The 27,545-nt window shown below is 40.8% G+C and overlaps 2 protein-coding genes across 2 annotated transcripts; one reads left to right on the top strand and one right to left on the bottom strand.

The window, feature by feature from the left end:
- Window positions 1–11,783: 11,783 nt before the first annotated feature.
- LOC120111450 lies at window positions 11,784–12,486 on the top strand. Its single transcript, XM_039128494.1, has 4 exons — window positions 11,784–11,870; window positions 12,011–12,097; window positions 12,196–12,350; window positions 12,453–12,486. The coding sequence occupies exons 1-4, from the start codon at window positions 11,784–11,786 to the stop codon at window positions 12,484–12,486; spliced, it is 363 nt and encodes a 120-aa protein (XP_038984422.1).
- Window positions 12,487–20,765: 8,279 nt separating this feature from the next.
- Window positions 20,766–22,379, bottom strand: LOC103710990 (aspartyl protease 25). The gene has a single exon (XM_008796944.3). The coding sequence runs from the start codon at window positions 22,312–22,314 to the stop codon at window positions 21,043–21,045; it is 1,272 nt and encodes a 423-aa protein (XP_008795166.2). The 5' UTR covers window positions 22,315–22,379; the 3' UTR covers window positions 20,766–21,042.
- Window positions 22,380–27,545: the final 5,166 nt, after the last annotated feature.

Below are 27,545 nucleotides of genomic sequence, written 5' to 3'. Positions count from 1 at the left end.
TCCGTTGAGGTAAAAGGGCTATCTCAGAGTGGATCCATAAATATTGTGCACTTATCATGTAACTCCTTGGTCCTTAGCAATGTCTTTGATATCTTAGTTTCTGAAGCAGAGCTTAGGGTGATCTGGGCAGATATTACCTATGCGAGGCAAGTCAACCACCAAGGATGATTCAGCTACTGTGATCGAATGGATTCAGAGTCAGATGGAGGTGGTTGAAACACCCCCTTTTGCATGATATCCAGAGGATTTTCGAGAAGAATGAATGCTTGAGTGCTAGGCATATCTACCAGAAGGCGAACATGGCTGCGGACTGCGTTACCTCTTATATGGTAGAGCATTCTGGAGGAGTACTATAGATCGATTTATTGGTTGCTGTGAGATCCAAACCAAAATGGGCCGTTTGGGCTGAAGCCGGCGGGCCCAACCAGTTTTAGTCCATGGCTAGGGAAAAAAATGAAGCACTTTTGCCTTCCACGGGCAAGACGGAAGTGGAGGCACCGCGGCCATTTCATGGCAACCCTGCGGCCACTTGAGCGGCCGCCGATCATGCTCAACTGCCGCGGGAATTGCGGTGGTGAGCTATTCAAAACCCGCTATAAAAGCCCCCTTCCCCTGCGTGGACCACCACCGAGCCTCTCCTCCCTTTCGTCGGCGACTGAGGTACCACCTTGGCCAAGTGCCACTGCTAGAGTCTCCTCCTTTCCCTCTAAGACCACCGACGACCCTATTTTTCCTTTCTTTGGAGATCGGTTTCAACTGTCATCGTCGCCGCCACCATGAGATCCACCATCACCACTATCTGCCGATGAGTCCCCTACCTTACTGTGCTTCCTCTTTGGCTGAGGGACCTACCACCTTGGGTAGCTAGGGGTCCTTCCCCTCCTTTCTCTACTCGTTCACGGCCGAGCCACCGCAGCATCGTGCCGCAGGCCGCGCCATCGCAAGCCTCCAGCTGGGCCACCCCGAGGCTATCGACTACTCCCGACCTTCTCTTCCTTCTTCCTCCTTGTTTTTCTCAACGGGATGAAGAACCCCCTGCTTTGGGTCATGTGGGGCTGTGTTGGGCCGAGTTGGGCCTTGTTCAAATTTGGGCCTAGTTCATTCCTTTGAGCCCTGCTTATCCATTTGGGTCATTTTATCTTGTTGGGTCATGCCCATTATGGGCCAAATTTAGGCCCAATTCAATCATTTTGGGTCCCATTGGGCGTAACCATTGTGGGCCAAAATTGGGCCCAATTCAGTCATTTTGGGACATGTTGGGTCGTACCCATTGTGGGCCAAAAGTGGGCCCAGTTCAGTCATTTTGGGCCCTATTGGGCCATGCCCATTGTGGGCCAAACTTGGGCCCAATTCGACCATCTTGGGCCTTATGGGGTCATGCCCTTTGTGGGCCAAAAATATGGGCCCAATCATCCATTAGGGGCCGTTCGTCTGTTGTGGCCATGTTCACCCTGATGGGCCATTGTCGGCCGAGTTCGAGCCTGTTCACCTTGTTGGGCCTATTCATCCATGTGGGCTGAGTTCGTTCATTTTGGGCCATATATATATATATATATATATATATATATATATATATATATATATATATATATATATATATATATATATATATATATATATATATATATATATATATATATATATATATATATATATATATATATATATATATATATATATATATATATATATATATATATATATATGTAGTCCTCGACTTCTTTAATTGAGTGAGCTTAGATTCTCTCTAATGGTTGACCCGAACCACTCGGACTGAGCCCAAGATCAGGATTAGACTAAATCTAGATCGGAGTTGAGATTCTCTCTCTTCTTTTTCCAACTACCTATTAAGGAGGTTCTAATCCGATTTACCCAATCAGGACTCAAAACTTGTTCAAGTCTATTTTGGGGTTTTAATTTAGATTTTAAATTATCGAATGATGCATTTTCTCAAAAAATAGGATCAAGTATAAGTTAGCAAGTGCTTCATGATTTTCACTAAATGGCATCCTTCATAAATACTATATGGTGTATACATGAATTATGATTATATAGAAAATTGCATGAAAAGGATGTTTGTGGTATGATTCATTTTCGAATCTATTTATGATGTATGGTTTATGAAAAGTATGAAATGATTTATGAACTCTCAGATTGTTATGTACGGCCTTCGCCAGCAGGTTATAATAGCTTGGCCAGCGGCCCTCGCCAGCGGGTTATAATAGTTCGGCCAATGGCTCTCGCCAGCAGGTAATAATAGTTGGCAAAGATTACGACCCTGCCACGAGTTATAGTGACCATAGTTGCACTACCATCTGAGAGCATGATTTTTAAAGTATGAATAAATTGCAGAATTTTACATTGCATCTCCATCTTTATGAACTTGCGTGATTGAGAATGTATTGCTTTATAACTTGTTTGGATATATTGTTTATGAAATGCTTTACTTTGCTATAACTGTTAATTTCTTTAGATAATGCATTAGCATGTGAAATATTATGCTTGATCCGGTAAGATGGTGTATGGTTACTTACTGAGCCGCATAGCTCATATGACTACTGTTATTTTTTTTTTCAGATAAATAAAATTGCTAGGAGCATAGAGCCTAAATATTTTAGGGTTTGAGAAATTGATTCTAAATGTTCAAATTGTAGAGCTCTATACTGTTTCCTCTTAGACAACATTCTATGAATAAAATGATACTTTTTTGATATGAATTGGTATTGTGGCTTTATGTTATTATGGGCAATAATTTACAGTAGCACGGTCGTGTCACAGGCCGAATTTGGAGCATGACAGTTGCTTTTTATGATATTTTATTTTTTAATTTTGTTGGTTATATTCATACTAAACATATATATATATATATATATATATATATATATATATATATATATATATATATATATATATATATATATATATATATATATATGATCCATCCATCTTATATGAAAATACAAAAATAAAAAAAAATAATGGAGAGCTTTTGTTAGAAAATAGATGCGCTATGAGCTACGCAAAATGCCGCATGGTCCTGAGAGTGGAAACTTAGCACAATGCACAATGCCCAATGCTGACATCGGTACCAACCAACACCATGCACTATAAAATTTCCAAATCTTCCTTATCCTTTTCTTTTAACATAAACCATGTACGAAAGAAAAAAAAAACAGAAAAGATGGAGAATAAAATTCCATAGCCTGCACCGGATACCATCCGGCACCAAGAACCCGACAGGTTCAAACTCTCAAACGGCCAAACTTAAAATGCAAACTTGCTTTTGTTAATGCCTTGTTGTCTTTACGTGAGTTAACTACGTAAGCTTCCAAAAACACGCCACCACTGGGTGTGAAGAGCGGAGGGTTTGTGGCTTTGTGCCCAGGAAAAGTTTCCAGCTAAAGCACTCTCAGAGTGAGGAAAGCATGAGCAAGGATGTTCTCTCTCTAACACTCGCATTTAATACTTCCTTTCCCATTTCTTTCTCCAAACCATCCGAATAGATCAAAGGAGAAGCAAAAGGAATACTTAGTTTATTTTAGTCAAAGAATTAGAATAGATCGATGGTCTCAAATGCAGGTGGCGGATTTGGAAATGGATTCGGACATAAGCGTTCGTTGTCAGGGGTTGTTCATCTAGATTTGGATTTCCCGCACATAGTAAGTGTTTCTTTCGTACGTGTTTTGATATACTTCTCAGAGAAAAATCGTGTATGTTGATTTCTAGAGCTCCATTTTTTTGATTGAAGCCTATTTCTTGTTTAACTTTTTTGATGATCTCTTGACCTTTGCAGGATAAGAGGTTTGAAGATGCCCTCGGTTGCCTTAGGAAACCCTTCCATGACGATCATTCCGGTGCAATGAACGGTGAGCCGAAAAAAAAAGATTTCTCTTAATTTGTATTCTCTGGCTCACACTACATATGGGAATACTTTTGGGGTTGAATTATCCATTAAGGCATGGTCTATGCGCATTGTTTGCTTTTATATAGCTGCATTCTTCCTTTCTGTATGGTTTTTATGGTCTTTAAATCTCCTCTTCTTTCTATATCGAGATTATTTTAGTAGGAAGAAGATGATGATAGTGGGTTAAAAAAAAAATAATCATCTTTTGTGATCTTGATGATTTTTAATGATTTACTGATGATAGTTGTGTTTGGTGATATGTTCTCTGTAACTCCATGAGCTCGAGTCACAGATCATAACTCAAGGAATAATCAGTGTAGTTTATCTTAATATATTTAAAAGAAAAACCTCCCTCGTGATTGAGAGATCTTTCCTTCATTCTTGGTTGTTTGACCTCGTTTGAGCATCTGAATTTGCTGTGTTGCCACCGTTATTTTCCCAAAGAAAATGGAAAAGAAGGTCCGAATTTGCCGATTCAAAGAACTAAGCAGCAATCCATTTGGAAAGAAAATATATTGTCAAATTGAAATACTCATCGAATCAAAGAAGGTGTTCATGAGTGTCCTTAGCATTTATTGGCATGGGGAAACAGCCATACTGTTGATGATAACATGATAGCTGGTTTACTGCATTGCGAAGATATGATTTATCCACAACGACTTACATGATTGAAATTCAAGATTACCGGCAAGGTAAAAATGTTGCTAGATCATATCGATCCGACTATGGACGTTAGACATATAGTCCTCAATGGAGCTGAATTTTATCTGATATTACTCATCTTCTGCTTTACAGCGATTTCTGTCTGTAATTGTTTTGTGAATTAATCTGGTTTCTCTTCCATAGAGAAAACATGACTGTTATTCTTCTCATTGTGTTTTCAAGAGTGTCATGTAGATCCCAAAGCTTAAGTTTCATTCAAGTGCTAAGTATGGAACCTCTTACATTGCTTTCTAGTGCATGTACTGTATTTTCTTTTTAGAGAGTGAGCTTTGGCATAATGGTAAGATTACTCCATTATGATCCAGAGGTTCAAAGTTTAAAATATAGAAACAGCTATTCTGCATATGTAGGTAAGTTTGGGTACATATATATGACCATCACCAATTCCCATAACAGTGGGAGCTTCATGCACCGAGCCTTCCTTTAGCTCATTCATGACATCTATCCATATAAAAGATCAACATGACCTACCTTAGCCAAGTGGTGTCTCCCTTGACACTATATGTTAGCTAAAGACTTCATGTAGAATCTTGATCAAGCGAAAAAAATGCAAGAGCTAGCAACATTCATGGCCAAGAACGTGATTCTGCATGGCTTTCACTAAAACATGCATAACATTCCATCCATTTGTTGGAATCCGCATGGCTTCATTTGAGAATTGGCCTTCAAAAATTGATGTTCTTACTAATTGACAAACACTTTTGGATTTTATCGAAGGGTTCCATAATTGTGGAGGTCAATAGGAGCCTGAAAATGGAAACTTTCAATTTTAGAAAATTTTCTTTCTTAATATAGTAGGCCAAGTATAATCAAAATGCCTTAGAATTTCATAGGTAAGGATGCACATGGGTCGTGTTGACCTATGTTCTGACCCAACTTGACATGTTGAGACCTGACCCAACTCATTTTTGAAGACCCATGGAGCCAGGTCGAGTTCAAATATTAGATCTATTCTACATTTTAGGTGGGGTCTGGGTTTTATAAAATTTGACCTGACCTGGCCCGATATGATCCATACGCTATAGTGTTCTATTTTGGAGCTTCTATTAGTTACTTAACCCGACTCAACCAGAATTGACTCGAAAAAAGTAGTCCAAATCATTTATTCTTTTTCTCTATTGAGAGAGAAACACTCAAACTAATTTTACTATATTGACAAAGGCTAGTTGTGGAGGTTATCAAACTCTTTAAATAGATTGCATTTTCTAGGAAAATATTGATTCAGAAGTAAGAGCAAAATTATTATTTAGCAAATATAGACTTGGATTTGAACTGGATCAAACTAGATCCGAATATTTGGGTTGGATCTAGATCATACATGACCCCGACCTGATCCGAACAATATATTGTGTCTAAAATATTTTGCATAGACTCGACCCGACTTGTTCCGATCATCTACTAGATTAGGTTCGGGTCCAATATCAAGACTCATATAAGAAATTGGACCAGGTAGGGATCAAGCAAGCCTCGATCAGATCCAACCTGTTAATTACCCTATTCAAAGGTATATTTATCACTGAGTTAAATTTCTAATTTTGAAAATTTTGAGATTTAGGAATTCGATATTTTAGTAATTTTATATATAAGGTGGCCTAGGATTAGTTTGAGCGAGATTTTGATTTGATCAACAATTATCATAAGGTTTTCTTCTACTATGCTTGTTGCTTGTGCTTTTTCTTCTTCTCATATCATGTATATGTATCCTGCATTATCTCTCCTCAGCAAAGAGGTTTTCATGCAGGAAATTTCGGGGGTCAAATGTTGAGTTAGAGAAAAGGAGGTAGTATAAGTGGAGCTTGCTAAACACTTCTCCTACAAGGAATCCACCAAGGAGATAGGAGCAAAAGATAACAAGGAGAATTCCTTCAAAGCCAAAATCTAGAATCTCATAAAATATCAAATCGATCACTACTTTCTTCCTTACAAGGCTAGTCATATATATGCATTGAATGGAACGAGCCTCCAATTCCCTGCATGTTATATGAATGACATAATAATTTCCAAAAGTCTTTTCATGTTTCCATGAAGGACTATAAATAACAAGGAGTTGAACTATTATTAACTATAACATTAAATGTAAGAAAACAACCATAACACTTAATTAAACTACTAGTTAGCCTAATAAATACCAAATGCTTTGAGAATTCAGAAGGAAAATATTACAATCTTAGCCTTATGGAATGGGCTTCAAAATATACTTCAAGAAATGAGCTTCTCTTGAGGGCTTTTTGGGGCTTGAATACTGGACACCTCCGGGGTTAGGCATACTTATCATTGTTCTTAAGATTAAAAAGAAATGCTAAGCTATCCTTTGTAAGTTGTATGGCCTGTCCTCATCACTTATTATCATTTTTTTCTGTCAGCCGATACTGGACAAGATGCCACATTCCATATTTTAAAACCATCAATTGATGGTTCATAGAAGTCTTTGTAACTATCGATCTTAACGTGTTTGACTTTATTTTTGGAAGAAAATGTTAATAAGAAAAGTAATCATCTATTATGTCCTTGGTTTATTTTGATTTACTGATGATTCTTTTCTTAACATCAGGAGCTTTACTCACAGAGCATAAATCTAGGAATAATCCACTCGATTCATCTTAATGTCATCAGGAGAGGAAAATAGCTATTCAAAAACAACATGAATGATTGAGACTGTTTCTTTTATTTACTTTTTTTCCCCCCAAATTGGTTGTTTTACCTCTTTTAAACCTCTAAAATTTTCCTACTTGAAGAACTAGGCAGTCATCTAGTTTAGAATGTCAAACACCGTATGCGCTCCAGATATACTCATTCAAGCAAAGAAGGTTATGAGAATTCTTAGCAGTTACTGATACATAAAACCAGCAATATTATCAGTGATAACATGATAGCTTGTTTGTTGCATTGCCACAACTGTAATGATTTGTCAAAAATAGGAATATATGGACAACAAAGATCACTTGATGATATTCTTGTAATCATGAAACTCAAGTTGTTCAGGAAACTGAATTTCAATTGATATTACTTATCTTCTGCTCCACTGGGGTTATTTTCTTTAACTATTTAATTACTTAAGCTAATTGTTCTTTCCCAACAAAAAAAACATGATTGTTATTCTTCTGACATTTCTTTTGATGATGACATGCAGATCTGTGAGGAAAGAAGGTTGATATTTCCTCAGTAATTAAGTTGTTCTGCCTGTCCTCATCAATTGTTTTTTTTTTTGGTGAAAACGGCAATTTATATAACTCTAACGTGAGTACAACCTGCCAGATCAACATAAAGTAAAGAGTACAAGAGATGAGGAATATCTCCTATAGAAGTCAAGAGGAACTCCCCAAAATGTTGGGTGACGAAGAAAGTAACCCAGTCTGCTGCTCGGTTCGCTTCCCGAAAAACATATGCTACCTGAAAATCACCCATCTCCCAAACCAATCTACGAGACTCTCTGATGAGAGGGTGACCATCTCCATACCTATCCAAACCTCGTATCCAGTCAATCACCACAGAAGAATCTCCCTCGAGGTGCACCCACTCGGCACCAAGAAACCTCCTCGCATATGACAACCCCTCCTATGCCGCTCGGACCTCTGCCCCTACAACAGTGAGACCAAGCGTCCGCTGACCTCCGGCAGTTACCAACCTGCCAAGAGAATCTCTGATCACAAAGCCCACACCCCCATATACACCATCCATCGACATGCTGGCATCAAAGTTCACTTTGAGATGACCAAAGGGTGGGGGCACCCAAGAAACATAGATGAACCTAGGCGCTGAAACAGCAGAAAGAGTATCCCAGATGTTCCTGACCATCTCAGTGGAAAACAACTCGATGGCTGCGGTAACCTCCCCCACCTGCAATGTAGCTCTATCCACTATCATCCTCGTAGACGCCCTCCTACCCTCGAATACGCCAGCATTTCTATCCAACCAAATATGATAAGCCATGTACGCTCTGGCAATCCCCTCCCCCTAGAGTCTGGGACTCCATGTAGACACTCTCAACAGATGGATTAGGTCCTGAACCGACACAACCGACTGGGGCAAGGGAACCCGTGATCTGTTCCATATCTCCTGAGCCGTGGGGCACTACACAAGGACATGATCAATGGTCTCCTCAACATCCACACACACCTCGCAGTACTGGGTGATCCGCACTCCTCACCGAACTAGCAAACTCCTGGTCGGTAAGCAGCCCCATGCCACCTTCCAGATAAAGAGCGTCATCCGAGGGGGAACCCGCATCCTCCAAATCCATCCTTCCTCAATCTACCGAGCTGAGCCCCTAGTAAACAGAGTGATAAGATCCCTGGCTCGTACCCGCGTCCGTCCTAATGGCATCCACACTAGCCTGTCTGTTGGCGGAGGCCTGAGGGGCCGAGTCAACGTTGGCGGAGGCCTGGAGGGCCGAGTCAGTCCTGCCGCCTGGCAACGTGGATGCGCTGGAGGAGTAGGGTGGGTTATACCACTAGGGGGTCCCTGAACCCACTGGCGAGGCCCTGTCGGAGTCCGGAGTTGGGCGAGGCTTGGTCGGAGTCGACTCATGGCGCTATGGGCCCCTGCGCTAGTTTAAGGAAATAAAGTTGCGCCTTCACTAACACCTGCGGGTTTTGGTATAATGGTAGCGCTTGATCCTGACAATTGGTATCAGAGCCATAGGTCTCGAGTTCGAAACCCAGGCATCACGTTGGGGGGGGGGATTGTTGGCGGAGGCCTGAGGGGCCGAGTCAACGTTGGCGGAGGCCTGGAGGGCCGAGTCAGTCCTGCCGCTTGCCATTGTGGATGTGCTGGAGGAGTAGGGTGGGTTATACCACTAGGGGGTCCCTGAACCCACTGGTGAGGCCCTGTCGGAGTCCGGAGTTGGGCGAGGCTTGGTCGGAGTCGACTCGTGGCGCTATGGGCCCCTGCGCTAGTTTAAGGAAATAAAGTTGCGCCTTCACTAACACCTGCGGGTTTTGGTATAATGGTAGCGCTTGATCCTGACACTGTCAGACTCCTCCCGGACATGGACCAGTAGAGCCAGGACCGACTCTGTCAACTGCTCTCCAAAAACCTCCCGGATCAACCCCTCCCTCTACCGGCCCCAGCAAGATCCAACAAATCACAAACTCTGTATCCAGCCAACCTAGCCTAATCCACCATGGTCGGCAAATGACCAATCGGCTGCTCAGTCATCCCACTGTCCTCCAAAACATCGATCGATCGATCGTTGCCAATAGCCCATCTGATCTCCGGCAGCATCAACCCGGCTCTGGCACACAGAAGATCATAGCCCATCTGACCGTCGCCAATAACCTTGGCATGGTTTAGAGTACTTGGAGATGGTTTTATTTAGTGATGCGTTCTTTGTAATCTCAGAACCTCAATTCACAGATCATAGCTCAAGGAATATGATCAATATAGCTCACCTTCAATAGAGTTAAAATAGGGTGCTAGTCATGACAAAACACCCTGATTGCTTTAGACCTTTTCATCTTAAAAAAAAAAAAAAAGATTTAGAACTTTCTGTTTAGTCCTTTGGTTGTTTTAGCTCTTTTGCTTTTTTGGAACTTTGGTATTTGCATTTAAAGAACTAAGCAGCAGTCCAATTAGGACTGAAAATATGTTGTCATACTGCAACAGCATATAGCCTGTAGATATATTTATTCAAGAAAAAGAAGGTTGTTCGTGTGTATCCATAATCAGCCACATAAATTATCAGTGATAACTATTGGCTTGCTAGTTAACCAGCTTTATTTCAGCCGATGGCTTCCCTTTCTACCTGGGATAGATCAGGGGCTCAAAAGCAATGGTGGCATCCCAACAATATTTCTCATAAAAACATAATAGATTGTTTATTGCATTATCACAGGAGGATTTATCCACTATCCTTTAGTTGACAGAAATTTGGAACATGTGTCGAAGCAAAAGATAGTTTTCTTGTTGATATCGGTTGAACCATGAACGTAAGCTTTTTTGATGGAGGCAACTTCTGCTCCTTTGGTATTAATCTCTATACTGTTTTGCAGATTAATTTGGTTCTTCTCTACCAGTAAAGAACATACAATCATTATTCTCCTAATTGTGTTCTAAGGGTATCATGTAGATATCTAAACCTGCATTGCATTTAAGTGCTTGGTAGGGTACCTGTCATGTTGGGTTGTGATACTGAATTTTCATCTTAAACACTAAATATTTGGATGGAAATTGAGGGTGGCAATTGGTTGAGCTGGTAAAGACTCGTACAGAGATGTCCTGAGTTTGACTGATGCTGGTAGCATATCCACCATTATTCTCCAAAAATAAGTTTCTTTTTCTTCAGTATGTTGTTTGCTGTATCCTCACCATTCTCCTTTTCCCCTCTGCAATAAGTTGCTGGATTATTCCATAGTTACTGGCTAGATGTTTTCGTTGGTGGATCTTCTGTGAGTTGCATATCCAGGTAATTCAGTTTCTGCAGTAATCACTTCATCTGATTAAATTGATCCTCACTGTATTTTCCTTTTAACCATTGATGAGACTTAGATTAGTAAGGCAACAATAGATAGAGATCAATTTATTAATTACCAGGTGTTCCTCGATGTATGATAAAACATAATCCATTAGATTTAGTTGTGGCCGATCTAACCAATCCATTAGATTAGTGAGGCAAATGATCTAGGAAATTAACTTGTGCATGATAAATTAATTGCACCATGATCCCTTGTTATATGTCACTGCGAAGTCTGTTCTTACATAATTTTGCTGTGTACATTGGTACCCACATACTGTTTTCATGAATTTGCCCCCTGTTGTAGTTGATCATATCACCTTAATTTATTTACCATCATTTCTTGGCCTTCTAGGTTAGAAAAGAAAATTTTATTACCCACAATCAGAATAAGTTGGCCCAAGTTTATTCCAAAAAGATGGCTAAACACTGACACCTCCTTTTCGAGTGTCTTTTAACTCATAACAGGATAATTAGAACTACCTACTCAAAGTGAAATTTAAAAATTGGCACACTTATATTCGAGGATTTTCGGTGATCTTGAAATGTTTCTGGTTCATTATTCTGATTCATTATTATGTTCTCTGGAAGGTGCAGAAAAGAATGGCCATAGGAAACTAGTTACCTTTCTCAATACTTCACCATCATATCCTTGTTAACTTGGTTATGTCTAGCCCCTAACTCCTTGATCTTTACTCAGGGCCAATGTGTCAAGGGGAGTATGGCACATTCTTACCCGTTGACACGCCAGATCCTTTGGAACATGCTCATCACCTGAAAACTCAGCTAAAGGTCCTTTGGATTCTTTTTATTGTTCCTTTCATCAAGTACATATTTATACTTTATAGCAAAGTAGCTGAGGTTAAATCCAGAAACTAACTAATGGTATTTTATTTGGTCCTATCTAACCATGATTTTGGTGGGTACAAAAGAGTTATGGAGATTCAAAATGTTACTGTATGGCTATTGCTACTCTGGAGGATGCTAGAAGTCTAAAAAGTTTAGCCGATCGGTTAAAGGTTTGCAGAATCTTCGTTCTTTAGCTTATCGCTTTGTAATATTTTTCTCCTGTTTGATCTTTTCCCCCTGTAGTGATGGTTGATGATGAATGTTGCAGGCCCTGGAAGTTGATATCAGTAAAATACATCTCGATGGGGCGCTAACATTTCTGAAAGGTGCATCCTTGCTCGAGGATTGCATCATTCAAGGTGAACGACCAAGAGATACCAATAATGTGTTTCATCACTATAGAGATGCAGCAAGGCTTTTCAGGTAAGATATTTAAGTACTTTATTAAAGGATAAGAGGCTAGATTTAGTTGACATAAATGATGTTTACCTTACTAGAATTGTGACATTACAATATTTAGTTCAGAAGCTTATTTGACTTGGCAATGTCGATCGTGTAACTTTAAATCTATATTGATATGGTGTTCCAAGAGCTTCATGTCCTAAAGTTGTCGAACGAAGTACTCATATATTTTCCCCAATATTGACAATATTCAATATTTCATACCATCAATTTTACAATTAGCCAATTAAAAGATCAAACCTTGGCAAACATATTTTCCACTTAAAATTATGATGCTTTATATCGGTTCGATTATTCTATAGAATATTTGTGTAATTTTTGCATATTTGAATAAATTGGGTGCAATCTTGAAACTGCAAATGTCCTCATCGAGTTTTGCGTGTGCTGTGTAAGCCCTACTAATGGAGCTCCTAGAACTGCTCAAGATTCAAATGCCATCTGTTGCTGGAAATTGGACCCGGGGGCGACCGCGGACCGAGGAGGAGGAGTTCCGGTGAGAGTGGCGGGTGGCGGTACATCGGCGGGCTGCGTTCTCCGAGGGACCTGCAAGAAGCCGGTGGCCGGGGTTTCCGGCGTCAGCCCTCCGATGCTTATGTCAGAGGGGGACTTAATTTTGGAGAAGGAGATGGACTGTATGTAGAAGTCCGAAGCCTCCCTTGGGAGGAAGAAGCTCCCTTTTAGAGAGAGAAGCTCCCCTTTTATAGGAGGAGTGGCAGGGTTACTTGTGATGTGACTGGGCGAATTAATGGGTTACCGTCACGATTGGACGTGGGCATGTGAAGTAATGAGTTGCCGTGGATGGCCCATTCCCATCATGGGAGGAGATGGCGCGCTGCCAGAGCTTGCTTGTGGCGCGCAGTGCAGTCCATTCTTGGGAATGGTGAGGCGTTGATAGTCGTAGCAGGGTATGATCTCTGGTTGATATATTGTGGCGTGGCCAACAAGTAAAGCATGGTGCGGTGAGGCTGCTGCAGGGCATGGTTGCAGTATGTGGACGACGAGCTCGGCCTTCCGAGGTGAGCTCAGCCTTCTGTGCTTGGCCTTCTGTGCTCGACAGCCTTCTGAGCTTGGCCTGCATGAGCTCGGTCTTTTGAGCTCAGCCTGCATGAGCTCGGCTCGGTCTGCATGAGCTCGGTCTTCTGAGCTCGGCCTGCATGAGCTCGTTTCGGACTGCATGAGCTCGGCTCGGACTGCATCAGCTCGGCTCGGACTGCATCAGCTCGGCCTGCTGTCGGATTTAGGTGCTTTAATTGTATTTGTGGGGTGGTCCATTTTTCCCCCAACACCATCTTATAGCCAATTGATGATTTGAATCATGAATAAAAATAATGACTCTTCGACTCCCAAAATTGAAACACCTCTTGTGACCACTCTTTGGTTAAGTGATAAAGTGGTTAACCAAGCTTTTATCCTTACGATTCAACGACTTTTTAAGTTATATCCATCTATTTACTTGAATTTGCACTCAAATATAGGTACTCTGCGGTAACCTGTGAGAAGAATGGGAAGCCTGAAGCAGCAGCTCTTGTATACAAATGCCTGGAGTTCGCATATATGAGAATTGTCCATTTATTATCTACTGCTCCAACTAAAAGAAGTACTCACTTCACCACTGAACTTATATCTTTCCCACCTCTTATGAACTTCAGACACTGTTAATTTTGGAAATCTACTTTGATATCTGCATTCATACAATCAGGTAAATGTTCTTCGATTGGACTTAAAACTTCAATATGTTTTCTTCTCCAGGTATAATCTCTGAAAGGGGTTTTGAACAAAAAGATGATCGCAAGCAGCTTCTCTGCATTGTAACTTATACTCTTTTCTTCCTATTTTTGATAATACTATTAGAAATGGGAACAATAGAACTGTTAGTAGTACTACAAGCAAATGTTGTTGATTAAGGTTTACATTTCATTAATAATGAAACGAAATAAAATAAGAAAAAAAAAACAGGAAAATTCAACAGAAGAAGATATCAAACATATTTCTAAATATAATTTGCTGTTTGAGTGTACCACATCCTTAATCAGCCATCTTGTTGGTGCAAATTTTGTTTTCCATGAGTGCATGGAAGAGATTTGTGTCCTAATATAATTTAAGAAATATCATTGTATTTGGATGCAATTCCTACAAATTTGTGGAAATGCATCCAAACAACACAAACAAGTAGACCCCAATCTAAACTCAAGAAAAGGAGGTTAAAAAGTGGAAAAAACCCAAGAACAATTACAACAGAGGAATACGTGGTTGAATAATAAAATAGCTTATTGATTCTTTCAATTTTCTTAAACTCATTTTAAATTTGAAACACAGAGCATATTGATTTGACTAAGTGTTATGCAATTGCAGACCACAGTTCAATTCAGAAATAATTGATATCCTCAAATTGCTCTTTTTTCTTCTTATCTAACTATACTGATTGATATACTGATTCTAAAACTATAAGAGAACAAACCTGGAACTCAGTTTTTCTGAATTCAATTTAATCACATTTTTTCAGAATTTGCCCAAACAATTTATATTTCCTTGTGTCTTGCGCTGATCTTAGATTGACTAGTTTGAAGTTTCAATACGTTTTTCTTACACAGGGAGACCATGCTAGGTGTGCTATAAATGCAGGGCGGAGATCACGCCGTATTTTGGAATCCAGTGTTCAACAACAACTACAAAGTTCTCAGGGATGCATATCATCAATTAAGAGGGTTATTGATTGTGATCACTATGATATGGGACACTTCATTCACCTTGTCAATCTAGCACTGAAGGATACAGGAATGTAGATTACAACTACTGAGAATGTAACATTGGAAGTTGGTGGATAGTATCAGTAGTGCTGATTTATACTGTCTTTACCAATGAATGGATTTGTTTAGAAAAGATGTTAGTTGCCAGGGCAGGTATTCAACATGCGAGGTAGGTGCTGCAGGCCAGTTCGGTTGTCTTAGAGGGCAATTCAACCACGGTGATCAGTTGGATCCAGGGGGGCTGAAGGGCGTAAGCACGGACCACCTCTTGCTCCGGGACATTGGGATAATGACGAGGGATGGGATGACCTTTCAGGCCAAGCATGTTTTTAGAGAGGCCAATGGGACGGCTGTCTGGGTGGCTGCCTATGCGGCTCACTACTCAAGATATACCGTGTGGTCAAAAGAGGGAGAGCCGCCTCGGGCACTACGTGAGCTTGTGTATTTGATTTTATTAGATGTATTCCTATACGCTTTGTATGATGAACCCGCCGAAGGCAAAAAAAAAAAAAAGATATTAGTTGGGAAGAACAAAATTGTTTCCTTTAGTCAGTATTATCTTGCTATAATTTTTTTCTGGTACCCGTTCATTCATTTGAAGGTTTAGATATAAGCAAAATTTTTCTGTTTGAGTGGTTCAAATTGGATGAATTGGAACGCAAAGATGGAGGATATCCTATACTGTGAGCGTTTATATACACCTATTGAGATCTCATCTGCTCTCTTGCACCGACGGACACGAAGCTGAGGGATTGTCTATCAATGAAAAAGGCTCTTGATTTCAGTTTCTACGACGTGGGAGAGTTTGTTCATCTCATGAATTTATCACTGAAGGATGTAGGGATGTGGAGCGCCAATTTAAGATCTATAATTTTAAACATAAAAGGTATCCTTTTCTCTGAAACTGGACTTGTCCTTTGACCTTTCTATTTTTTGGGTGAGAACAACGGTGAGATTGCAATCATTTTGGATCAAACTTGGAACCTCACGCCATGAGAAGAGTGCCATTGAGCTGGCGTTGCTCTGCTTGCTGATACCTCTAACATATTTATGCTGAAAGCGGTAATGCTGTCATCCTGCCGGGGTATTTGTCACGCCCCAAAATCCAGCACCCAAGTCCGAAATGCGACGCGGCGGTATACTTCCTAGAGCAGAGCTCTAAAGAATATACTAGGCTGAAAAATTTATCACAACTTTATTATTTAGTGAACCAAAACGATCTCATTTTATAATAGATAACAAAACTGTTCCAATTACAAAATTTAATCATTCAACCAGTATCAATGATGCTCTATTTAATCATCCCCTTCACATGTGATTTCAACCCGTGGTGGCCTTTCATATGTCAGTGAGGTTACTACAAGCCCGTGGTGGCTTTATAACCTAGTTCGAGACTGATACCATGCGTAAGCCCATGATGGCGTCATGACCCAGCTCGAGGCTGATACCATGCATAAGCCCGTGGTGGCTTTATGACCCAGCTCAAGGCGGATACTATGCGTAAACCCATGGTGGCTATCCAACCCATGTTATGGCCCATGGTGGCCTTTCATATATATGTCAGTGAGGTTAGTTCAAGCTATGTTTTATCTGTCTAATTTGCCCATTACTCTTGTCAAATCAGTTGTCATCTATACAATAATTTTTTTTCAAATTCAAAATATCTTTAATCATATAAATGTTCTCAACATCTGATACGTATAATAACCATATAAATATATTTGTACTGAAAATCATACAAAAGCATATCGATATGCAAAGAATCATTGACTTACATCACGATATCTTTTTCTTCCTCATTCTGATTTTTGTTTTCGTATCACGGATGTTGGTTCGCGCTTTATGGCATTTCCACGAGCAAAAAAATCCAATCCCGCAAAGGATTGTTCATGGAACGACTATCGAGATTATTCGGACCATATTTCCAAGTATCATCCCGATGTTCATTGCTATACCATCGTTTGCTCTGTTATACTCAATGGACGAGGTAGTAGTAGATCCAGCCATTACTATAAAAGCTATTGGACATCAATGGTATCGGAGTGCGCCTCTTAACGAGGGTGATTTAAGTGCAACGAAATGTACCGGTGGTTCGCGAAGCATCTGGCTTACCGGTAATCTCCCATTCCCGTCGTCGAGAGACTAACTATAAGAACTATAGCATGCCAGAAACGGGGAGTTGAGGTGGTTAGACCTATACCCCGAAATGCTCCCAGCATAGGAGCCTATGGTTCCATTCTTGTTGTTGCTGGAGGTACACATACCTCTTCTCATGATGCCAAACTGATACAAATCTCATGATGCAAATCCAGTGATACAAACCAATAAACATGTATATATATGTGATCATTCAAGTACAGAAATTCTTACCTCTACTGCAATCCAACACAGCTACAATACTACCTATCCACACCTAATATATCCAACCAATTTAATATTAATATAACACTAACTTTTCTTTTATCAGTCACTCACCATAGTAATGAATCAATTATTCAATAAGTACTTAGTGTTATAATATTACCCATATTCTCTGTTCTCTTTTAATTGAAAATTAAAATAAAGGGTTAGGGCCTTACCTCAATTTAGAAATTAGAAGTTGGGCTTCTTCTTGTCCAAATGACTGCATCTCTATACAAAACTAGGGCTGATTGTGAAAAATGGATTCATATAGAAAGATATACAAGACCAACTAGATGACAACGCCCAATTATTTGAATCGGTCAGCACAACGTAACTCAATCCATCTGATCAAGAAATATATATCCAATCAAGAAAAAGATAATAAATTTAGGACCCTCTAGCCAATTACGCCAATCAACTCATGAAACAAGAATCAGACCATGTACGGATAACACAATAAGGATTCATGATGATAGAGTTCAGCGGTGCTCGGCAATGGTCGGGGTAAAACTAGCGCGACGCGTGGACGCAGCGACATTGGTCCAGGACTGGGGTCGACCTGGATCCACAATGAAAACATTTAGGACCCTTCTGCCGGGTCCATATAATCATGCAAATAGAGAAAAATAAAGAAAGAGAAATCAAGAGAGAGGAGAGAGGAGAGAGAAAGAAGAGAGAGAAGACTCTCTTCTTTTTTATCAAAATAGGGGAGAACCCACTCTCCCTCTTCTTCTTTGAATCAGGGTGGTGGCGTCCAAGGTGGCCTGTTCCGGTGGCGGCAACCTAGGGAGATCCTTTGGCCGCAGCCTCGCCGGCGATGGTGGCCAACCGGCACAAGTAAGAAAGGAGAAAAATAGAGAAAAATATTGGTTGATTTATGGTAACTCGGCCTAGATCACAGTCGATCTCTTTGACCGACGGCCACATGATGTCAAAGCTCTTGGGAGCCATCGAAGCTTGGCCAATCTCGGTGACCGACGACGGCGAACACGGGAGGAAGAGTCGCCGAAACAGGGTACCCTTATTTCAGGAGAGATTCCAATGATTCACCATCCCAAAAGACTATGAACGGTGGCAACAACTTGGGAAAGAAGGACAGAGAGACTGGCAATGCTTACCTCGGTTCGATGAGGTTTCGGCGACGAATCGAGGAGAAGACTGGGAGAAGAATCGTCGAGATCAGCGACGATTCTTAGACTCATTGTAGATGGCTTTCAATGGAGGAGGAGGAGGAGGAGGAGTTAAATAGATGAAATCTTAGAGTTCCAGTCGAACTCAGATTGCTTGGATAACTCCGATTTCCACCGAAATCGGAGGAGGAAGAAGACTCCTATTTCCACTGCATCATGCCACAAGGCACGGTGGCCTTGAGCCTGGCCTCTTTGGGCCAGCCTACGAGCCCGAGGGCTGGGCTGGGCGCTGTCGTGCTGGGCTTGGCCACTCCAGGTCGGCTCACAAGCCCTAAATATCAGAGTTATTACCATATCCATAGCCAATGTAATGTTTGTTCTTCAAGAAGCAATAAAGTGATCTTGCCACCTTATTCATACTGTAGAAGTAAAAGCCAGTGAAACTAGTTCCGGCCCATTGGCTCGGTGCAACTTTAGGACATGCATGGGCTCCACACAATAATCTTTTAGCATGAATTTTACAACATCCAGACCACATGACCCCAGAATGTTGGTGAGACACTGTTATAAAGTTGGGCGTTTTGAAGATTATTAAGCGTATTATTTGACAAACAAAAGTAAATTGGTGTGTTGAGTTTATCTATCATAAGGAAGAAAGCAACATGGACTGCACAGTGAGGATAGGAACTAAGGTATGAGAACTCATGCGGGCATATATTTAATCCTATATTGGTTATGCACTAAGCAAATTTTGAGTACTTATATAGGACGAAGGAGCTTAAAAACAATCTTCTGGCTAATTTTTTTGAAGTGAGGTCATAAGTTGTGACCCAAGGACACCACCACGGTGATTAGAAATTAGCAAGCTTTGACGAGTCAGATTTTTGGTCCATGATAAAATGGAATAGACCTTGAGAACCTGTCAATAACAGCTTGATAAAGATGCCCAATAGAAAGAACCAGGTAAATCTGGTCTTGTTTAGAGGGAAAATTGTCAAATTTTCCTACCCCATCTATCACAAGGTAGGGCCAATAATGGCAATTCTAACCTAATCCATGTCTCTTCGCTATTTTCTGGGATAGATCAGTGGACCTCCATTTGCTGACAGGGAACAATGGATCAAGCAATTACCATGCATTTATTAGAAAACCCACAAACCATAGATTATATCGGCAAATATGTGCTCAAATTTTGGTCAGGATATCACGCCTCAGCCTTGATCATATGAACCCATCTGGATACATATGGTTATCTCGAAAGGTTCATTTGCTCTAGTTGATTTACTCTTCATAACATCTTTTATATAGGCGCCTGCAAAAGGTTAGATTCCTGTATTCTTCATATTTGAACCAACAATTTTGTGTGGACAAGCGTCCAACCATCCTATATTTGAAGCTTAACCCATGATACTTTTTATTTCATGTAGATAAATATTCATTCCTTTTGACGTATATTGCTCGCTGATTCACTTATTCGTGGATAATTGTTTACATTAAAATAAGCTTGGAAACAAACCCCATTGCATGATATGCTGTCCCATAATCCCATTGATGCTTTCATGGAAACGTACACCTGTAAGAATATTCTCTAATGCATTGTTTAATTATGTCGTGCATAATTTTCTGTCCTTGTTGGGTTGCTAGTAACTTATTGAGCAATTTGTTCGATTTTTGATATATATGTGAACATACGTAGGCCTCCATTTCCTTCAAACTCCATGGTCCTAATTTTTGTTTTGTTTTTGTTTTTTTTTTTTGCTACCCATATACTATTAGTATAAATATATCCAGAGAGCTTTCCTAGAGCAGTTAGCCACATACGAGACCATCAAATTTATAGCTCTGTTGGTCTTTCTTTTGACAGGTTTGGTCTTCGTTCTCTCCTCTGTTGCTCACCGAATGGGATTAGAGCAACCGGAAGTCACATCCAATTGGCAGCGGACAAAGTAACGGGAAATCTGATTCGTAGCCGGATTCATAGGTGATCTGGCCTTTAAATTTCAAATTTGCCATTTACCAGTTTCTCTCTTGAATTGTAAAAATATTATTATTAGTAATTATTTAACTTTATAAAGGAGTAAAAAAAAATCGAGAGATAAAGTAAAAGATGGGACGAAGTAAAGATAAATTATTGCACATATAGGATGATGAGCTTTCTTACTGCTGCTCTCACGGTAAAACGGACACAGGCCTTACCCCGTGTCTCTCACACCTGACACCTCATCTCTACTGCAACCCCAAACAACGACACAAAAAAAGACAACGACACCAACCCGTGACTCCTCAGGCCAGAATCCTTATCACGCCTCCCCACTTGAAACAAAAGACCAAAAACAAATAGAGAATACAAATAACATGGGATTCCCTGCTCCCTCAGTTGCACACCTCCCGTGCAAACCCCACCCTCCCATTCGCCAAATCGATCATCACCCTCGTGTTCTGCTGCTGGAGGCTGGCGATGACGTTCACCACCGAGTTCACATTCCCCGGCGCCTCCGCCATGGCGAGGCACGCTAGCGGCCGGGCGCTGCTGTGTATCAAAGTGTTTTCCACGGGGAGCACCAGATCCAGCCCCTCGAAGTGAAGCGTCACCGGCGGCGTCCTCGACACCTCGTCCGTACTGAAGCACGTATCGAACGCGCCCAGCGCCGAGTACCCGCCCGGCGCGTTGACTTGCCTCTTGAACTGGTCCGTCAGCGCCGCGTAGATCGGCGACACGAACCGAGTTATGACGGTCCCCGAGTCGACCACTGTGCCGGCCCCCGTGGCCGGGTCGAACCGGAAGGAGCCAGGCGGGACCGCGAGAAGGACCCGGCCCACGCTGATCCCGGTGAGGTTCACGTAGTACAGGGACGGCCGGTGCGGGTTGTGGAGCAGCGGGGTGGTTCGGATGCTCCTTGGCTGCCCGACCGGACCGAGCCGGAGAGAACCGGAAAAGTAGTAGGATTTGAAGCTTGGAAGACAGTAGGAGAAGACCCCCTTATATAACGAACCGGCCTGGGAGAGCAACGACATGGGCCCACCACCCAGGCCCAAGAGGCCTTGTTTAGGCAAGCTGTTTGCACTGCCGGTAACGGCGTTGACGCAGCCGAAGGTATAATTGGGGATGACGTCGAGAGCTAGACGGAGGGAGTCTTGAGAAAGGGTCGCACTGAAGGTGGAGTCACCACCGTAGCCGGAGTTATACGTGCATGGGGATGGGGAGGCAGCGCAGCTTTGGCCTTGGAACATGGGGCACCAAGAGGACGAGCAAGAGAGGGAGCAGTAGGTGGTGGAGTTGGAGGAGAGGAAGAGATTGGAGGAGGGGCAGGAGGAGCAAGGGGAGCAGGGGACCCAGGCTGCGTCGGAGCCGGTGTCGAGGACGAGGAGGAGGAGCTGGCCGGGGGAGCCGAGTTGGGCGCGGAGGACGTAGGAGTTGGACTGGAGGAGCTGCTGGCCGGAGGCAATGGGGACAGAGGTGGTCTTCTGGGAGAGGAAGGCGAGGCGGGCGTGGTCGGTGTGGGCGGCGGCAAGGACGGAGTCGAAGAGGGAGGAGGAGGCGGGAGGGGGTGGAGCTTTGGTGTGGAAGATGGGAATGTCAGCGGCTATGGAGGTAGAGAAAAGGAGGAGGAGGACAGAGAGGAAAGGGGGGAAGAGGAAAGCCATGGCTGTGGAATTTGGTCGGACTCGGATGAGTCCAGTGAGGAGAGGAGGTGGAGCGCTGGTTTATTGGTCCGAGGGGTGGCTTTGATGGGGTATTTATGGATGAGGAAGGGGGAGTGCAATGAGAGGAGTAATTTCCTTTCTTTTATTTTATTTTTATTTTTTTTTACATATCCTCCTAAATACCCTTTCAAAATTTAGATATATATATATATAATATTTATTTTGCGTGTATACCTTTTATATTTTTTTTCTTACATATATGCCCATACCATCTAACACCGTTAAAAAAATAGTGGTTTAAAATTAAAAATAATTGAAATATCCTCAATAGGTAAATACGTAAACGAAAAATATAAAGGTATATATGCAAATAAAATTAAAAAATTTTATTTTTATTTTTTTCTATGTCAACTTCTTTTAACATTTGTATTTGCCTAGTGCCTACTTCTTAATATTTTTCGTATAAATATTGCTTATGAAATAAATTGATCTAATAATCAGATAATAAAAAAAGTTATAAAAGTTCTTTCATTAATCATGAAATTATTCTTCTTCATTTATCACAACCACTGTATCTTATTTCATCGAAATATAACTTATAATATTTATTGTTATAGATATATGAGTGCATGTATTAGAATATAGAAAAAGATTAGAATCTTTTAAAGGCACACAATAGATTGCAATGATTAAACTTTCTTACTACTGTTATACTCATGGGTGAAAGAACAATATCAATCATCCTTAAGCAAAATAATTGAAGGACTTCGAACCCTTCAGACTTATTAACAACCTCCGCAACCATATAGTAGAAGGCCACCCCTTACGTTGTGTACTTTAAGCCACTTTTCTTTGCAGCTTTAATTTTCTAGAAAAAGAAAAGATTTAGCATACGCGGCCCATCTTGTCACAGTAATTTTAAATCAACCACCAGCCTACACATGAGAAATTTTCTAATTTTAAAAGATAAACATTGTAAATCTCGTTCACTAAAAAATAAATGTTGCAAATCTCTCACAATATTTTTTTTAAAATAATTCATAGAGCTAAAAGTAGGGTCTATAAAATAAATGTTGCAAATCTCTCGCAATATTTTTTAAAAAATATGATTTTGGCTAATTACGTTAGCTAAATTACTATGTTAAAAGTATTTATGCAAAAATAGTATACTATTTTTGTGAGGGCATGCACGTAAATATTAATTTGGAGGGCATTCATGCAAATTCTAATTTTTAGAAAGGTATTTATGCAAAAGTATAAAGATTTTTTTACGTGTATATCCTCCTAAGTATATGAAATTGCATGAATATCCTCCAAAATTGCTATTTACATGTATACCCTTATAAACGTTTCTTTTTGCATGTTTATCCATTAATGGTATTTTCGTCATTTCAATTTTAAGTTGCTAACTTCTTAACAGCATTAGATGGCATATTGGCATGGGTACATATACACACACAAAAAAAAGAAGGATATAGATACAAAACAAGTGTTTGATGAGGGTATATATGCAAATATCAATTTTAGAATGTATTAACTCAAATTTCAATATTAGGAAGGTATGTACGCAGAAAACTCTTTATTATTTTAAGACAAATTCTATATCTTGCTCTTCTCTGATTCTATTGGCTATTTATATATGAAATTTATAAAGATAAGATTGGATGGAAAACAAAAGCGAAGGTTGTTTGTCTTGATCCAAGGTAGGTACGAATAAATACTATTGATTCTTGTCAGCATAGTACAAGATCTAGTTAAGCAAGGCTGGTATTTGATTGGCGATCCATTTGGCGACCATTTGATGATCCTCCAAGTACTCTTCAATTGCTTAAGTTGAATTAGAGGAGCTATCTTCAAGCAAAATCCCTAGAGGCATATTCACTTGGTGATTTATATTATCGGCATTAATTTATAAGATATACATATGACAATCTTGAGAATCATGCGTACAAAAAAAGAAGATAAAATTAACCAGCTAGAGAATAGAATCCATATATAGTATATATAAGATTGTTACATGTAATGAAAAATCAAACGAGATCTGTATGATGGAACATATGGTTGTGTTGGCATAGCAGAAATGCCATCCATGGAAGCCATGCGATCTCCAAGAAAATTAGGAATAATTAGGAAATTTTCATTCTACATACATCCGCATTCTACAAGGTTATTGTGGCCGTGCATTTTGTCTTCTTTTAATTTGTTTGGTTGCACGCAGATAACTTTCACATCTAGGCTGTTATTGAAGATTTGTAACCATTTAGAGTTAGTTACATCTTTTCCTTGAGTGCCTAAGGGCGAGCAGATAAGATTATATTGTCCCCAATCTTTCCTTTTTTTATAAAAGAAATGGTTATTTGGTCTAAAAGCAATACAGTATAGTCTTCTAACCTCCTTTTAGCATAAATTTCTACGTCATGAACAGCATGTTATAAATGTCTCCAGTGCCACAACATTTAATTTGTCAGAAATTAAAATCTCAAAGCACTTTAACAAAATTTATGCCTTAATCATTACTTGATCAATCGTGATTGTCTTATGACTAGATTCTTAATTAATATAGTTTTGCCATAGTGCAGCCAAATATTTCATGGCTTAAACACGCTAGTATTTTGCAAATAAGTCAAAGATTAAATTTAGGTATCCATGCATTAACACTTGCAGCAAAGTTCAGCCAACTTCTAGGTAAACCAGTGATAACCATAATATTTCATTAAATTTAATTTTAAACATTCTAGTTAGTTAGCAGCTCGAACATTGCTACTGTTACAGCAAGTAAACTGATTTTCGATACGCTGAGTATTAAATTTTTATGAATTCATAAATACACTCCCTTCTCTCTCAACAGAAATAGCAGAGAAAAAAAAAAGTACATAAGAAACTTTTTATGATCATTTTTAATATCTAAATCCTTTTAACCTTTACTCATTTATGCACTTTGATCTATAAATAAAATATAGTTAATATATAGCTATTTAGCTAACATATAACTATTAAATATCATAGATCATGACTTCAGAAAATCCAATAATAGCATCAGTGATATTTAACAGTATTAGCAACATTATGTAATATCATTTGTAATCATCCATCAACTTGCATGCATCAAGTTGTTGATGTTTGGAGTGGGCAGGTGGTGAGTGTGAAACGAGCATGAAAGTCCAGTCCCGTGAAGGTGGCGGTGGCCCCTCCTATAACATGCCCGATACATGGGAACGGTCACGAGTGTTCCCATTTTTTCTTCTTCTCCTTGGCCTCATTCGTCTCTTCGTCTTCTAGTTGGCTTCTGCCTGCTGTTTTTTTTTCTCTTCATCACGACAGCAACCCAGCTAATACTCCACATGGCTCGCGGCAGCTTCTCTCCTCGGGCCAATAACGGACGGATGGTCGCACAGAGCCCTACTTCTTGCATGCCTGAGTATATTAAGGAAATCCAGCCTAACTTTATGGATGAGAGATTAATGATATGTTTGTTTCCTTCATAATTCGAATAAGACGGAGAACTAGCCATCAGTAATGCAGGAAGGTGCATATCTTTTCTTATGAATCAAACATTGAGATCTATTGAGAACATCCATGATTCATCTTGGCTTGCATTAATCACGGCAGGAGCATATATATCGCACTGCATATAATTTGGATCATCATAATCGTCAGAGTTATTGTAGATGCAGGAATGGAGAAGTTTTGACCTGCGACTTGAAGGTATATACACTACTGGACTATCAAGATATTTGAATTTTGGATAATATCAAGATTGGGGTTACTAATATATCTGCTTAATTTACAAACTGTAAAAGCAATATTTATCTAATGCAAGGTCTCTTTTGGTGGCTTAGTTTGGTGTAGTTGGAGACGAAATTGTGAGAGCCGATGTTTTTTCTGGAAGAGCAGAATCGTAGTGTCGAACAAGTAGGTGCATTCAGAATGTGTTCACAGCGCAGCAATTCGTCCTATTCGCACTTCTTTATTCTTCTTTTATTTCCTCGTTATTCTCGTCGCTAGCCAGTGGAATAGGTGGGATCGAGTTTGGGAACCAAAATATATGAAATCTTAGAGGCAGTGAGAAGTGTTGCTAAAAATTGGACCCGGAGGTGATCGCGGACCGAGGAGGAGGAGCAGTTTCGGCGGGTGGTGCGGCGGCGGACAGCTTTCTCCGGGGGACCTCGAGATCTCCCCCTCCTTTTGTAGTTCAAATCTAGCCCGAGGGTGACCACGCCGGAGGAGTCGAGGGAGCTGCTGGTGAGTGCAAGAAGAGGACGAGCGCTACCTCCCGTGCAGCGGCGGATCTGCACAAAGCCTCACCAGTGGGGTTCCGGTGAGGGCCCTCCGACGCTCAAGTTAGAGCGGAGTTTAGTAGGCCCAGCCAAAAGTCCGAAGTCCTCACTTTAAGAGGAAGAAGTTCCCCTTTTTATAGGATGGGTGCAGGGTTACCTGTGATGTGATTGGATGAATTAATGAGTTACCATAATGATTAAGCGCGATCGTGTGAATTAATGAATTGCTGTGGGTGACTGGACAGAGTTGAGTGAGTCAACTAGTTGCCGTGGATGGCCTAAGATTTTGAGTAAGCTGGAGGTCCGTGTAGATCGTGCGCATTTAATTGCTAACAGTCGCTCAGGCGGAGATCGTGGGATTAGATCCCGGATGAGGAGGGGAGGAGCTTGATTCCTGGAGGAGTAGAGAGGTCTGCTTCACCCTTCGGTCGGGCCTTCTTTGGACTAGAGATCGATTGGGCTCAGTTCGGCCGAGATCAGAGCAGCTAGGCTGCGCGCTCTAAGGTCGGGCGCGCTGGGTCGGACGTCTTTGAAGTCGGGCGCCTCCGAGGTCGGGCGCCTTTGAGGTCGGGCGCCTTGAGAGTTGCTGCTGTAGCACCCGTTATCACGTGCCGACGATGCATCCACGTGCTTTAGGGTAATCCATTTTTCCTCCAATAAAAAGGAATATCATCTTGTGAGCTGATGTTCCTTTTAGAAGAGCAGAATCGAAGTATAATGTCGAACAAGTAGGTGCATTCAAAATATGTCCACAGCGCAGCAATTCGTCCTATTCGCAAGTTCTTTATTCCTTCTTTTATTTTGTCGTTATTCTTGTCGCTGGCCAGTGGAATAGGTGGGGTCGAGTTTGGGATCCAGAATATATGAGATCTTGAAGGCAGTGAGAAGGAACATCATTATGTGCTCTCAGCTGAGCAGCAATCTTGAGAAGTCCCACAAACCTCTTGCTGAACA

Source organism: Phoenix dactylifera, chromosome 8 (assembly GCF_009389715.1).
Source record: "Phoenix dactylifera cultivar Barhee BC4 chromosome 8, palm_55x_up_171113_PBpolish2nd_filt_p, whole genome shotgun sequence".
NCBI lineage: Eukaryota > Viridiplantae > Streptophyta > Magnoliopsida > Arecales > Arecaceae > Phoenix > Phoenix dactylifera.
The sequence above is the reverse complement of the archived record's forward strand: the minus strand, read 5'-3'. Positions and strand labels throughout refer to the sequence as shown.